We start from the raw sequence: 16,061 nt of genomic DNA, 5'->3' as shown, positions 1-16,061 counted from the left end.
ATAATTTTTCTGTTCCAAGACTTGACCTGCAACTGACAGTATTCTTTAAACACTTTGCAGGGATACAAAGGACAGAGTCAGCACTCCTATCTTCCATTTCTGAAGGTTCGAGTTGTTTGTCTCCTGTTCCCTTCACTGCTTTCACTGCCTATAGAGGGGTAAAGAGTGTATCTGTAAATGGAAGCTAATAGATGCCTTTATGTCCAGCATGAAGAAATTTTCTTTATATCAAGGTTCCTTTAGATCATCAGTTTGAGAACTGAGCACAAGCAGTAGTTTTGCTGAAGGGTGATTTCCTCCCCCTCATATGTGTTTAGTTAACTTCAGAATTTTCTTAATTTTTATTATGATCATGTCCTTCAGACTGAAATAGTGTGAAGGGGCTAAATGTTTGACTTGGAGATAAGAATTTTCTTCTATTTTTATGTGTAAAATGAGAATTTTTATTGAAATACTACAACATTAAAATTTAATTACTAGGAGATTAAAAAGTATGTATATATTCACATATACATGCATATATATATGTATGCATGCAATAATACATACAGAGACATATAAATATATACTGTGTGATACTTTTCCTCTAAGAAGTAATTTTTGTAATCATTAATCATTTTTATCTTTTCCATAGACATGATTAAAATGTTCTATTTTCCTTGATCATTATGAATTTTATTCCAGGAGTCAGTCTTTCTTAGACTTGTGCATAACACCAGCCTTTGAATCAAAACTTTATGAATAATAGTTTTTTGGTAGCACAAATAGAGAAATGCCAAGATACCATGAAGAAAAGAGTGAAGGCTAAACAGTAAAAACAGTTATTTGATTTCTTTTTTTTTTTTTTATTTTATTGTAAACAAATGGGATACATGTTGTTTCTCTGTTTGTACATGGCGTAAAGGCATACCATTTGTGTAATCATAAATTTACATAGAGTAATGTTGTTTGATTTCTGTTTCCTACATGTGCTTGATGTTTCCTGAGTTGATGGATGCTCTATCCTGGCCCAGTCTCTGGGTTGTTCCTTCCTACAATAGCATGTATGTAAATATCTCGATGTCTGGGAATCATGAACGTTTCATGAATGTTGTTTCATTTAAGGATAATAACTTTTCCTCATAACTTCAAAGAGTGAAAAAATCCACTTAAAAATTCAAAAAGTCAATTTGTAGCTTCCAACCAAGACATACATATTGTGTAAATTGTCCATAGAGTTTTTATATAAAAATTGGTAGCAACCTGCCATCATTTAAAATTTTCTGTAATAAAAGGACTTTCTCTGAGACATTTTACATTTAAAAATATTTAGAATAATAGCACCAGCATGATGGCTCAGGCCTGTAATCCCAGCAGCTTGGGAGGCTGAGATAGAAGAATGACGAGTTCAAAGCCAGTCTCAGCAAATTAGCGAGGCTCTAAGCAACTTCAGGAGCCCCGGTCTCTAAATAATATCTATCTATCTATCTATCTGTCTATCTATCTATCTATCTATCTATCTATCTATCTATCTATCTATCTAATATATATATCTATATATAGATATCTATGTCTATATATATCTATTAGAATATAGTAATATTCTGATCCCTTTATACATATATAGACATCTCTTCATATATATATCTATATATATTCATATATATATATGAAGGGATCAGAATATGACTCAATGATTAAGTGCCTCTGAGTTCAATCCCCAGTACCAAAAAACAAAAAAAAAAAAAAAAATTTAGAATAATAGCTTAAAGTATGAAGAAGGCATTTTAAAATGGATTTTTACCATACATTCATATAATTTTAGTAATTTGTCTTTAAACCAGAGGAATTGAGGCAGAAAGAATGAAGTCCTTTTATAGAAAAAACTCTCAAAATTTTACACATTTCATTTTTAAAATGGAAATATTGAAGTTTCTCATAAAGACGAGATGTTTTAGGATCATTTAGGGACTGTTACTCCTTTTTCTCAGATGCTGGGACTCTGGTGTGGTAATTGAGAATTATTGATTTTTCAAGTCATCAAGCACATCCTGCTTTGTGATTTTGGCCCATGCATCTGGGATTTTACCAGTACCTGTAAATTTTTTCTGATATTTTTCTTCTAGCTTTGATCTGAAGTGAGAGACAAACCATTTCCAATATGTCTGGGTGGATGAATCTGGGGTGATGCTCCAAGTGGCATAATCCCCTCCTGCCTCCCGATAGTTCTTATATGGGATTTCCTGGTCATCTCCAAAACGTATGAAGCGATTACTTGCTACTGAACTAGTACAGCAATCAATTACAAAGTGGTCTGTTTTATGCTTATGCCATCCATTGACAGCTTGGGGACGGTGAAATGGAACACTATGATCTCCTTCGTGTGTAGGAATTGTATTTGTACAAATTGCATTACATAAGGGACATTGTTTCCAGCAGCCACAGAGATGTTCAGAGAGTATTTTCTCAATTTCAGGAACCATTTCTTCTATAGGTATGCTTGAACAATTCTGTTCTACTTTCTTCATTGCAGGATCCAAAGCTGAACTCATGGCTTCTTTGAGAAATTCAATATCTTTTATCTCCTGGTGCTCAATACTTATCAGATCTCTTCGTGGGAAGAACAAATTGTTTCCCAGGTGATCACAGAACAAATCCAACCACCCAGACACAGTGCTGCTTTTATCTTTAGCTACTGCTGTGGATTCCCGAATGGCAGAAAGGATGGCATTCTTGATGCCGTTTAAACTTATTTTGAAAAAAGTCTTTATTTTTTCACTTCCTTTGTGTGAACAGTATCTTTTAATATGGTTTTCAATGTAACTGCTAAAAAATGATTTTGTATTATGAAGATATTGGCAATACTTATCAAAGTTTTCTTCTTCTGCCAGTGAAATAAGAATGTGTTTCTCTAGGTTAGCCCTGTTTCCATTGAATGCAGGGCAGGTTGCTTGCATGTCTCCAGCTATTTTAATGATCATTTTTTCCCGTATAGTGGCAGAGACAGCAGGAGTTAACTTGTTCCATAGAAAATCAACAAATGCTTTGATAGAGGTTGCGCCTTGGCACGAGATCTTAAAGCTCATGAAGAAATCATCTTTCTTACTTTCTAGATAGTTTACAGGATCATTTGCTCTCTTGAATGCTTTGTGCATTTCCTTAAAACTCTTTGATGCCTTTTGGAATAAACATAAAGATAATTCAGTGGTGTATTTACTTGTAAACGTGTACCTTTTTTCAGTGTGTGCAGAATTTACTTCCTCATCTATAATTCTCAGGATTTCATGGAAATAACTTGGATTGTAATCACATTGTTGCCTGTGAATGTTGTTAATAGTTTCATTAAATCTTGAAACAATGTGGTCAGTAATCATATTAATGGACTCTATATCATGGGCCTTTAGGGTCCTTGTCATAAAGTTATATTTTTTCTTCATTTTGATATGCTCATCATAATTGACTTGAAACTTCTCTCCAGAATTTCTCTTTAGTATGTCTATCATGTCTGTCTCCTTTTGGAAATATTCCCACAGGATGCTTTCAGAATCTACATCTATGTCAGGCTCTATAACTTGAGGGAGATCTGAAGACACATCATAGACCCATTTTTTCCACAGTTGATTGAATTTATCATATAACTCTTCCTCACTCAATTCTTTACCCTTTACAGTTAAAGCTAATTTTCGACTCCTTTCCAGTAATTCATTTTCATAACTTATCTTTTTCTTATCCAACCTTTCTTGATTTTTTTTAAAGTGAATAAGTTCATTTGCTTTTCTTTTACTGTCTGAAATAAGGGCCTCTTTAAGGAAGACTAGCTTATTTTCAAAACTTGCTTTCCATTGAACTAGTATTTCATTATCTGGGTCTTCATTAAAATATTTTTCAAGTTCTTGCTTGATAGCTGTATATTTTTCTGTAACTGAAGACTCAAATACACTAGCTTTGAGTGTCTGGATCTTTCCATTCTGAATCTGTTTGATTAGTTGATTCTGCAAGTCCAGCATATGACTTCTGAGCTCCCAGGTCCAGTGGTTGTACATAGTTTCCAGTTTGCTCATGGCCATGACCTCTCGAGTATTCCTAAAACTGAAAATGAAGTTCTCATTTACCAGGGCTCTCCACAAATCTTGAACTCTGAATTTTACATCTGATATTTTCATGATGCTTCCCCTGGATTCCTGTTTTGCAGTCAAAAGGATTCTACTCTTCAGTTCCTGGACATTGTGGCTATAGCGAGGATTGGGAGGGGCCATGGGGGGATTGCCATCCCAGAGGTGAGCAAAGTAGTACACGTGAGTACTGGCATCAAACTTGATGACATCACCAAAGCGTGTTACATTTGAGCACTCTTCTTGTTCAGCAGCTGTTACTGCCATTTCATCTAGCTTCTGCTCTAGGCACCTTCGTCCTTCCATAGTTTGGTCTTCAGCTGTAACTTCTCCAACATTCTGATGAACAAACAGGCAACTTGGGAAGATTTTCACCTTTTTCATCCTCAGAAAGGCTTGGACAGCTATTTGTAGGATGTCCTGCATCTCTGATGGATTCTCCCCAAATATATTGATCAGAGTCAAGTTTCCAATTCCAATGACAAAAGTTGCTAATTCGTTGTCCCAATTCTGGGACTTGTTGCTGAGTTCTGGGGCCCGAAGTCCTTCTGTGTCGACAACCAGCACAAAGTCAAAGCCAAGTTCCTCTGTGGATGTCTCGTCCACCTTCAGGAGCTGCATGTAAGCCCCCTTGGTACATCTACCTGCACTGACAGTGAACTGCAGCCCAAAAAGAGCATTTAGTAGGGTGGACTTCCCTGAGCTCTGCAGGCCAAGGATAGACAGAACAAAGAGCCGTTTGTCTCCAAGTTTCTCAGAGAGCTTGTTAAAAACAGCTGCCACCCATTTTAATGGCACATAGGAAGCATCTCCATCCATCAGCTCTATGGGAACTCCAGATATCATCAGGTCTGCAGCAATTTGGGGAAGGGAGAGAAAAATTGTGTCTCTTTTGGAGGAAGTTTCTTCCAGAGCTTCATAGATCTGGCCAACTTCTCTGAGAAATTGCTCAATTCCTAAGGAGCAGTCACTAATCTCAGTAGAGATGGATTCTATCTCATTTTCAAAGAGTTTCAAGGAGTTGCTCTTTTGTGCCTTTTGCTTTTCAATTTGTACCATTGACCACAAAGATCTTTGTTTTTCATGCAGTTTTTCCAAGTGTTCTGCAGTCAGGTTGTCCAAAAATATACTCAACCACTGCAAGAAGTAGAGTTTAGTGTGAGTTTCTGAATGCTCTTGGAGAATTTGAAGGACAGATTGCATTACATCATTAAGGGGAAAGGCTCTTGTCAACTGTTGGTGCCGTATTCTTTGTTTATCTGTCTCAATCTCACTCTTGTGTTGTTCAATGCTTCGATTTCCCTTTTCTCTCAGATGATAGAATTCTTTGTCCTTCTTACACCAAAGGTGCCACAGTTGTCCTTGAAGGGGTAGTAAGTTCTCCTTCACGTGTGATAAATTTGTTTCTCCCAGGAGGGCCAATATAGTTTGTGCCTTTTCTTTGGCTTCCTTGTAATCTCTCTGGTCTTCATCAATGAGAAATCCTTGCTTGTGTGCAATCTGAGAACAGTCCTCTAAACTGAGAGCAGTGCCAGAGAGCTCTAGCAGATGTCTGATGGTAGTTGTGAGCTCCTCTGTCAGTTCTGCCTCATTTCTATTCCTGATGCCAATTCTCACTCTTCTACCAAAATTATTAGCTTTGGATTTTTCTTTGTCATCCAGCAAGCAGATCAATGGTCTTGATGACTGCCACAGGTCACGGACAATTCTTTGATTTTCTTTATTGTCATCAGAAGCTGACATGAGGACCACAATGAGAGAGGAGACCTCCTTTAGGAAGGTGAGCTGCCTTTTATGCTCCTTTGCATCTCCACGAAGATTGGTGAAGGTCACACAGCTGTCAAACCTGTCCTCCTTTTCCCCTCCAGGACAGAACCAGCAGATTTCCACCACACCCCCCATCAAGAGACAGTCTTTGGTGCTTCCTCTGCAGTGTCGGTGAAAAAACACATCATGTTTACGTTTACTGAGAAGACAATTCATGATCTGAGATTTGGAAGCAGACAGGCCATTGCCAACTCTAATGAAGGACACAATGGGGGTGGAGACATGATACATATGAAGATTCTTGTAACTGCTGCTCTTTCCTTGTGGTGATTTTCGTGCTTGATGCCAACTTCTTCTAACTTGATTGAGGGACCAAAGGGAGAATTCGATTTGAGAAGTGCAGGGATTTGGCACCACAAGAGGGAGGGCAAATTGGCAAATAGAAAGTTTGCCCAAAATATATTGTCTGGCAAAATCATCTGTACAGTGAAAAATTGCCATCTGAATATCCATTGGGTGAATATGGGTTTTGGGCTTAAAGACTAAAAGGTCAGCAAAACTATCACTGTCTTCAACAAAGTCTTCATATGGATCAAAAACCTCATTTTCCTCACTTGAATCACTTGGACAGACCTGATTATCTGTGTTTCCATCATCTTTGAAGATCAAGTGTCTCAGCCCATAATCCAGCATCAGTAGTTTCTGAAGGAAATAGAAGGGAAGTTCCCTTTCTGATTTTGGCTGGGTGTTGTACACAGATGTCTTGTAGATCAGATGGAAATTAGCTCTACTCATCCTTTTTGGATAGTAATGTTCTAGGCCTAGACGCTGGAGTAAGTCTAGGAAGGCTCCATTTTCTATTACCTCCTCCTGTTTATTTTCATTTTCATGTGGTTCCTGAGACTGTTTCTTTCCATGGAAGAGACATTGCAATTCTTTTCTCACCTTGTCCATTTTCAAAGAAGAGATGGTGGCTTCATAATCCCCATCAATGAGTAACCTCAAGTCTTTTTCTAGATTTTCCCAATCATGATCTGCACCATGTTTGGTGAGGACTTGTAAAACTTCTTTAGACAGTGACTGTTCCATATGCTGTCTCATTAATTCCATGCGCTGCATTTTGTCTTTTGTAGAAATAGCTGCAATTCCAGATGTTGCTGTCAGACCTGTGAGCATAAGGAATGCCTGAGCTCTATAGTTGCAAATATTTTTGAGCTCTTGGTATTTCTTGTGGGCAGATTGCATATCATCCAGTAAGAAGTTTAACTCATTGCACCCTAGAAGATACTGAAAAGTATTGCTTTCCACCTGATATCCTGCACCAGCTGCAATGGAAAGTAGCAAGAGCTGTGTGTTTGGCTGCTCTGTTGCTTGGAGGTGATTCAAGAAGCAGCTGAGAGCTAAGCAGACCTTATAGGTGGCCTTTCTTTGAGCAGCTTCTACTGTTTCTGGTGATTCAGATTTGACATTCACTTCTAAGAGTTCATTCTGTGTTTCTTTTAAAATTTTAATAAACTCAGAAAATTGGGAGATGTTGACTTGCTCTTGCTCTGACTCTGGTTGGCTTATCCATTGTATGATGGAGTGAGCCTGAGGAAAGTTCATCACTTTGTAGATGTGAGGATCCAGAAGGCTGTGAAATTGTGTTTTAATAAATTTAGTTTTATGGATTGAAGAGCTTTTGCAAAAGTTGAAAATGTTTACTAGAAAATTCTGCAGATTCCAGTCTGTGAGGCATATGTTAATCCAAGTGTCATAACCTTTTACTTTTTGACTCAATGTTTGCATGAAATCTATCAGTTTTTGAAGTTGCTCTTCAGGATCAGATATCTCCCAGGATTTCACATCCTCTAGGAAAATTCTAGCCTCCTGCATAGCACTCAATAATTCCTCTCCATCCTGGATCTGGGCAGTGAGTCCAGTCAGAGCAGTGTAGTTGTCTTTCATGCAGTTAGCCACCTTAAGGGGATCCTTGAAATCACTTCTGTGGTTGGAGAGAATGATGTCCCAAATGGGCACTAGCTGAAGTCCCCGGTCAATGACACACCAGGTTTGATTGCTGGCAACAAGGCCAGCTTTCCACTGGATAACACCATCTGCTTCTGGTAGACCACCTGTCTGGGCCACAGATAATTGGACTTTGTTTTGGAGATTTTGGAAAGTTTGGTTCTGAGAGGCTTTTTTTGAAAGAGCATCTGACACATTCATACCTGCAGCCACATTTACTCCAAAGCCACTGTAGCTGCCCCTTAAGTAAATATTCAGCGCCTCTTCTGTCTGCTGCTTCACATCAGCCAGTTGCTCACTTTGGAAACCCTCTGAAGTTGCCTTCCACCAGTAGATTCCTCCCAGGTGCAGAGGGCCTTGGTTAGCATGAGAGCCAAACCTTTGGAAGAAATTCTCAGTCCTGTGCCTCAGTAAAGGGAATATGTCTGGATCTGCAGTCTGATCCAGGAGGTTTTCAATGCATTTCAGTTCTTGAAGAGCAGGCTTGGAGAACTGGAGTTGATTAATGGGAAAGTGGCAAGAGGTTAGGGGGATATAGCTGAACTTAGCTGAGCAGAAATAAGAGTGGTTAGAATGAAATTGTTCAGTGTTCTTGGATTCTGAATGTTTGCTTTTATCCACTCCAGCTTCCAGACTGTATCTCCAACCTTCCCCTTTGGCAGAGGCAGTGATACTGAAGCCCAGCCTCTCTATAGTCTGAGTGAACATGGATTCTTCTTGAAAAGATGTAAATTCCTTTGTATCCATCCATGTGCCCTGCTGAGGGCCCAAAAGTGAGAAATCCTTGGGGACACTGAGTAGCTCCTCTCTCTTCTGTATCAGGTCAATTTGGTTACAAGTTTTGTAAATTCCCTGCAAGGCCAACCCTCCAGATGCCCATCTTATTAGATGTCTATCTGGGAGGTTTTGCTTATGGGACAGTGACTGATCCAAGAGACTGAGTTGTCTCTGCATGATTTCCATGACTTCCCTTAGGGGCTTTTCAGGCACTGGCCAGTAATCTTCAGGGATGTCCATGGCTTGCCTCAGCTCTGCTTCTTTTTTTCTCACTGCCTCTTCCTGTCTCTGCCTCCCTTCTGACAGCAAATTTCTCAACTCCTGCAGTACTTGTTCTGCCTTCTGCATTTTCTTTATCATCTCCACTCCTGAATTTTGTAACTCTGGAAGACCATCTGAGTGTGACAGCTCAATCAGCTTCTCTAGGGCCCCTTTCTCCCATGGATGTTGTACCTGGGATTTCAGTTTCTGGAGGTCTTTTTCTTTTAAATATTGTAAGGCCTGGGCACAGGTCACACCAAGGACTTCCTGCAGCTTGGGCAACCAGTACTCAACATCCAGTCCTGCTTCTTTTAGCATCTCTAGAAGGTCTTGCTTCCGTTGGCAGCTGAACAGAGGCTCATCAGGGGTATCATCTGCTGTGGCCATGGCTGTGTGAAAAACAGACAGTCAGTTAGTCTTGACTGTCCTGACCTTAAGAAGTGTCAGCCACATGATCAAACAGATGAATGTACTAATGATGCATGTCTTCAAGGCCTTTTCACCCCCTCAATTAATTGTTCCACCATATATTTTTTTGTTAACAGCTTTTTTTGTGTGTACAGGTTATCAGTGTATGTATTTTCAACACAGATTCCCTTTTTTGGGGGGGCGGTACTGGGGATTGATTCAGGGGAACTTGAACACTGAGTAACATCCCCAGCCCTATTTTGTATTTTATTTAGAGACAAGGTCTCACTGAGTGGCTTAGCACCTCACTTTTGCTGAGGCTGGCTTTAAATTTGCGATCCTTCTGCCTCAGCCACCGGAGTGGCAGGGATTACAGGTGTGCATCACAGCACCTGGCTGCATTCCCCTTTTATTTGCTAGGGTGAATTGCAGCTTAGCCTGATTTTTGCATTTTTTTAATACAAAATCAATTGCATAGAAAACTGAGGGATGAGTAAGCATGAGTTGATAGCTTAGTGTTTAGTTTAGTTTTTTTTTTTTTTTTTTTTTGTACCAGGGATTGAACCCAGGGCCACTTAACCATTGAGCCACATACCCAGGCTTTTTTTTTTTTTGTTTGTTTTAAAACTTGGTCTCACTAAGTTACTTAAGGCCTCACTAGGTTGCTGAGGCTGGTTTTGAACTTGTGATTCTCCTGCCTCAGCCTCCTGAGCCACTGGGATGACAGGCATGCACCACTGTACCTAGCTTAATGTTTAGTTTTTTAAAACTAGTGATAACATCAATTGATTATGTATTCTGTATTAGTTTCTATGTATCCTATATTGACTGGTTCCTTTCCTTCCTGTCACTTCTTTGTAAGTAATTTAATGATATTTATTTGCTCTTGCCATTTGAATTTACTACTGACCTGGTTTTTGTCTCTCAGTTCTCATTGCTCGTCTTCCTGTAGTTAATATTATCTTTATATCATATCACATGAGTAACTCTATATATTGATGTCATTCATTATTGCATATGTAGACTCAATTGCTCATTAATTTACATTGATGAAACATTGAATATAGGACAGCATCCTCTCCTCCCTGTCCTGCCCTCAGGACAGCAGATAAGATTTCATGTTTTAATTTTTTACCTTATTCAAGTTTTTTTCCTGTTGTAATTGCTGTCCTACTAAATGGCACTATCATACTTCCAAGGTCAATGAGCGTCCTATTTTATTTCTTTTCCTCCTAACATGAAATTAGTTTACCATGTCTTTTCAATTTACCCTCTTAAATCTCTCTTCAATTTCATTTCTTTTTTATTCTCTCTCACTTCTGCCTTAGATTTCACCTTTATCATGTCTTTCTTGGTTTGCTTTAATAGGAATGACATTTGCTAAGTTTGAGTGTTTATCCTCTACAAAACTCATTTTTAAACTCAGTTGCTATTGTAACAATATTAAGATGTGAGACATTTGAGAGATGATTAGGCTATGAAGTCTGTGTCCTCATGGGTGAGATTAATGCTGTTGTAAAAGTGCAAGTTCAGCCCTGTTTTGCTTCTTTGCCTGCTGATGCTGGCATTTTGACCTTTCCAGCCTGTAGAGTAGTTTCAGGTATTCTATTATGGCAACCCAAAATGTAGTAAGAAATCAGTTGGTGCCAGAGAAGCAGGGTGTTGCTATAACAAAAACTTAAGGACGGTAGAGTGGCCTTGCAACTGAGTAACTTCTAGAGGTGAGAAGAATTTGGAAGCATAGGCTAGGACAACTTGAATTGTCATGAATGGAGCATTAAGGGAAATCCTGGTGAGTGCACAGAGGAAGAGAACTGCAGGTAAAGTCTGAAACTTAGAGATTGCTTAAGTGTCTTAGTCATAATGGTAATAAATGTGGATAGGTAAGGTAATTCTGATGAGTTCTTAGAAACAAGGAAAAAGGTGTTTGGAACCAGAAGAAAGGCCATTCTTGTTATAAAGCTGCAAAGGACTTGGCTGAATTCATTCCATGCCTTAGGACTCTATGAAAGTCAGAATTTTAAGAGTATCCTTTGGAAGAAATATCTAAGCAGCAATTCATCCAGAATGCTCCATAGCTCCTCTTAACTGGATATGATAAAATGTAAGAAGAGAAAATGATTTAAAGACAATTTTTTATTAAAAAAAGAAGCAGAATATAAAGATATGGAAAATTCTTAGCCTACCTATGTAAAGAATAAAGAAGTATATTAGGAGAAAAAGCCAATGATGTCCTCAAGCAGCCATTTGATTAGTATGAGAGAAAGCAGCCAGGTGCTATTCTTCAAAACAGTGGAAGAATGGTTCTAAAGGCATTCCAGAGATCTTTGAGGCTCAGAATGCTAGGGCCCAGAATTGAGGCCTAGAATGCTAGGGACTTTAGGGCAGAAAGTATTTTATAGAGAGGCCTAGGGACCCTATGGGACCTCAGCATTCATTCCCCTGTACTGCCTCAAGTGCTGGTTCATCACATTCTTGTGCAGTGCTCCCAGATTGCCTTCGTTGTGGCTTAAACAAGCTCAGATTTGGCTGTAGTTGCTTCTCTGGAAGGTGTAAGCCATATATTTTAATGACAGCCATATTGTGCTAATTCTGCAGGTCAGGATCTTCATATCCCTTTCAAGGATGTACCCCCAATGACCCACTTTCCTTCTACTAGGCCCCATCTTCTAAAGGTTCCACCATGTCCCATTCGTACCACAGGCTAGGGACCAAGCTTTCAACAGGGGGACATTTAAGATCCAAACTATAGCAGGACTATATCTATTAGATTGAATCAGTAATGAATAATCTTTCAAAACAGAAAGCACCAGGCCCAGTTTGGTTCACTGGTGAATTCTATCAAGTATTTAAGAACAGCTTATACGAATTCTCTATAACTATTCCAGAAAACAGAAACATAGAGAAACATAGAGTTAGGGAATCCTAACTCATTATGTGAGGGCAGCATTACCTTAATATCAAAACCAGACAAATAGTACAAGAAAGGAAGACTACAACTGGTATCTCTTATGAACAAAATACAGTCATTCCTTGGAAGGTAGCCATGTCACCACTATATCACCAATACACATTCAGTAAGTCTTTGGTATTCAAGGGGAATTGTTCCCAGAATCTTCCACAGATCTAAAAATCTATGGATACTTAAATCTCATAAAAAAATGACATAGTGTGTGCATGTAATCTATATATGTATACCCTACCATATACTTTAAATCATCTCCAGATTACACATAATACCTAATATAATTAAGTGCTATGTAGATAGTTTTTATACTGTATTGTTTAGAGAATAATGACAAGAAAAAGTATGTACATTTACAGTTTAGACATAACCATTGTAAGCATGATTACGCAGAACATGATCCATGTTTAGTTGAATATGTGAATGCAGAATCTGTGGGCCTACTGTATTAACAAATAAAATCCAATAATATATAAAATAATTGTACATTGCAAAATGACATTTACTCTAGTTATGCAAAACTTTCAACATTTGAAGATCAATTAACTTAACATATCATATAAACAGAATAAAGAAGAAAAATCATTTGATCATATCAATAGATGCATAAAACACCATTTGACAAACCCAGAACTCATGATTAAAAACTCTCAGCAAACTAGGAATACAGAAAATTCTTCAACTTGATAAATCAGAATGTTACAAAAAACCTACAGAGAACATCATACTTAATAGTGAGAAACTAGATGCTTTCCTTCTAAGATCAGGAACAAAGGAGGTTAGGATGTACTTTCTAATTACCAATATTCAACTTCTACTGAAGTTCTAAGTAATTCAAAAAGACAAGACAAGGAATTAAAAGGTATACAGACTGGGAGGAAAAAATAAAAATATCTTTGCTCACAAATGATGTGATTATGAAGATAATCCTAAAGAATAAACAAATTAAAACAAATGGATATAACAAGGTTATAAGATATAAGATTAGTATAAAATAAACTAATTTCTGGCAGTAAACAAGTGGAGTTTGTGATAAAAATCACAATAATACCATTTGTATTAGTGTTTGTGTGTGTGTGCACGCACACACACACACACACACACACACACTAAATACTTAGACACAAACCTAAGTATGTACAAGATCTGTATAAGGGTAACTATAAAACTCTGGTGGAAGAAATTAAAGAATAAATAAATGGAGAGATATTTCATGTTTAATATTGTTAATATGTCACTTCTTCCCAACTTGATCAATGCAATTCCAACAAAAATATTAGGAAGTTATTTTGTAGATATCAACAAATAACTAACACAACATTGAAGCAGCAGAATAAAGTTAAAGTGCTGGTAATCCCAGATCAGTACTTATTATAAAGCTACAGTGTGGTTTGTGATAAAGACAGTGTGGTTTGTGATGAAGAGATAAAAAAAAAAAAAAAAAAAAACCTATGGAACAAAATAGAGCCCAGAAATACATCCACATGAATACAGTCAATTAATCTTTGACAATGGAACAAAAGTAATGTAATGGAGAAAAGGTAGTATTTTCAAAAAATACAAAAAATTTCAAAAAATGGTCCTGAAAACAACAGAGGCATGCAATTAAATAAATAGTGAATTTAGATGCAGACATTATACCATTCACAAAAACTAACTCTGAATGCAACATAGCCTTAAATGAAAAAAATGAAACTCAATAAAACTCCTAGGAAATAACATAGGAGAAAACCTAGATGTCCATGGGTATGATGTTTGCTTTTTAGATACAAACAAAAAACATGATCCAGGAAAGAAAGAACTGATAATCTGGATGTTATTAAAAGTGAAACTTGGGGTTGGGGTTGTGACCCAGTGGTAGAGCATTTGCCTAGCACATGTGAGGTACTGGGTTTGATCCTCAGAACCACATAAAAATAAATAAATAAAATAAAGGCAATGTGTTCATCTACAATGAAAAAATATTTTTAAAAGAATGAAACTTGCTCTGTGAAAGACTGTGAAGAGAATCAGAAGACAAGATACATACAGACTAGGAGAAAATATGTGCAAAAGACATATCTGAGAAAGAGCTATTATCCAAAATAGACAAAGAACTCTTTAAATTCAACATTAAGGAACTCCCACCACCAAAAGAAAATAACCCAATTAAAAGGTAGGTCAAAGACCTTAACAAACATCTCACCAAAGAAGATATACAGATTCAAATAAGGACATGAAAAGATGCTTCACATCACATGTCATTAGGGAAATGCAAATTAAAACAACAATAATATACCACTACATACCTATTAGAATCACCAGTTTATTCATCCATTTTCTGTTATAACAAAATGCTGGAGGCTAGGCATTTTATAAAGAAAAGAGATTTATTTGACTCAGATCTGGGGACTGAAAGCCCGAGATCAAATTATTGCCTATGTTTGGCTTCTGGTGAAGGCTTCATGGAGGGTGATATCACAGTGGCAAGAACTTTTATAGACGAGATCACATGGTGAGACAGAAGAGAGAGAGAGAGAGAGAGAGAGAGAGAGAGAGAGAGAGAGAGAGAGAGAGAGAGAAAGATTCATTGATTGATTGATTCAGGGACCAGACAGAGTTGGTCTTTTTTTTTTTTTTTTTTTTTTTTTTTTTTTTTTAACAACACACTGTCATTAAAACTAACCAAAGTCCCATGAGAACTATATGAATTCCTTCTTAGGATCATGCCCTGTAATGACCTAGTTATCATCCTCTAGGCCCTGCTTCTTAAAGATTTCACCACTTCTCAACATTGCCACACTGATGACTAAGCCTCCAGCTCATGAAACTTTGAGGGGTACACTCAAATCATATCTAAACCATAGTGGTTAACATTCAAATTATCAACACCACCAAATGCTGGCAAGGTTGTGGAGTTATAGGATGTGAGTGCCATTCATTGCTGGCATAATGCAAAATGGTACAGTCACATTTGAAGATAGTTTCATGGTTTCTAGCAAAAAATCCCATACTTTTACCATAGAGCCCAGCAATCACATTCTTTGGTATTTTCCCAAAGGAGTTGAAAATGTACTTCTACTTGTACACCCAGCTGTTTATAACATCTTTAATCATAATACCCAGAACTTGGAAGCAACCAATTTGTTTTCCATTGGCTGAATGGATAAAGAATGTGTTATATCCAGATGATAGAATATTATTTAGCACTAAAATGAAATGAACTATTAATCCATGAAATGAAGAATCTCAAATACATATTACTAAGTGCAAGAAGCCAATCTGAGAAGACTACATATTCTATAATTTTAATTACACAACATTTTGGAAGAAACAGAACTTTGCAATAGCAAAAAATAGTAGAGTTTAGTTGGGAAGGAGAGATCAATTAGTGGACAACAGAGGATTTTTTTTAGGGAAGTGAAACTATTCTATATATATGATGCTATAAAGGCAAATGTATGTCATTATACATTGGTCAAAACTTAAAGGATGTACAACCCTAAGAGTGTCATTGTGCCATTGATAATTGATGAAAAATCTTTTAGTCTTGTTAGAAAGGAACTGGGCATCTGGGTAGGGAACATCAAGCATCTGGGGGTGCTGGTGGGTAGGTGACAAAAGGAAAGAAGAAATTTAAATATCTGGGATGAGGGAATGAAGATATGTATTTTGAGAGCCAGTCTAGGGGTTAGTCTAAGACATAGATGAGGTCTTAAACCAGAACTCCCCGTGAGGGTGGCCCAAAGCATGATGTCCCACACTTGCTTTCCCTTCTTCCTCCTTTTGTTTTCCCAACACAGTCA

At 37.6% G+C, this 16,061-nt stretch overlaps 1 protein-coding gene across 1 annotated transcript; it reads right to left on the bottom strand.

Annotated features, from left to right (window-relative positions):
• Positions 1-1,767: 1,767 nt before the first annotated feature.
• Positions 1,768-9,673, bottom strand: LOC306640956 (interferon-induced very large GTPase 1-like). The gene has a single exon (XM_079105697.1). It carries the CDS (start codon positions 9,288-9,290, stop codon positions 2,001-2,003), a length of 7,290 nt encoding a protein of 2,429 aa, XP_078961823.1. The 5' UTR covers positions 9,291-9,673; the 3' UTR covers positions 1,768-2,000.
• Positions 9,674-16,061: the final 6,388 nt, after the last annotated feature.

The sequence above is a fragment of the Sciurus vulgaris genome (genome assembly GCF_902686455.1).
Source record: "Sciurus vulgaris genome assembly, chromosome: 11".
Taxonomy (NCBI): domain Eukaryota; kingdom Metazoa; phylum Chordata; class Mammalia; order Rodentia; family Sciuridae; genus Sciurus; species Sciurus vulgaris.
This window is presented reverse-complemented; position numbering and strand designations above follow the sequence as displayed.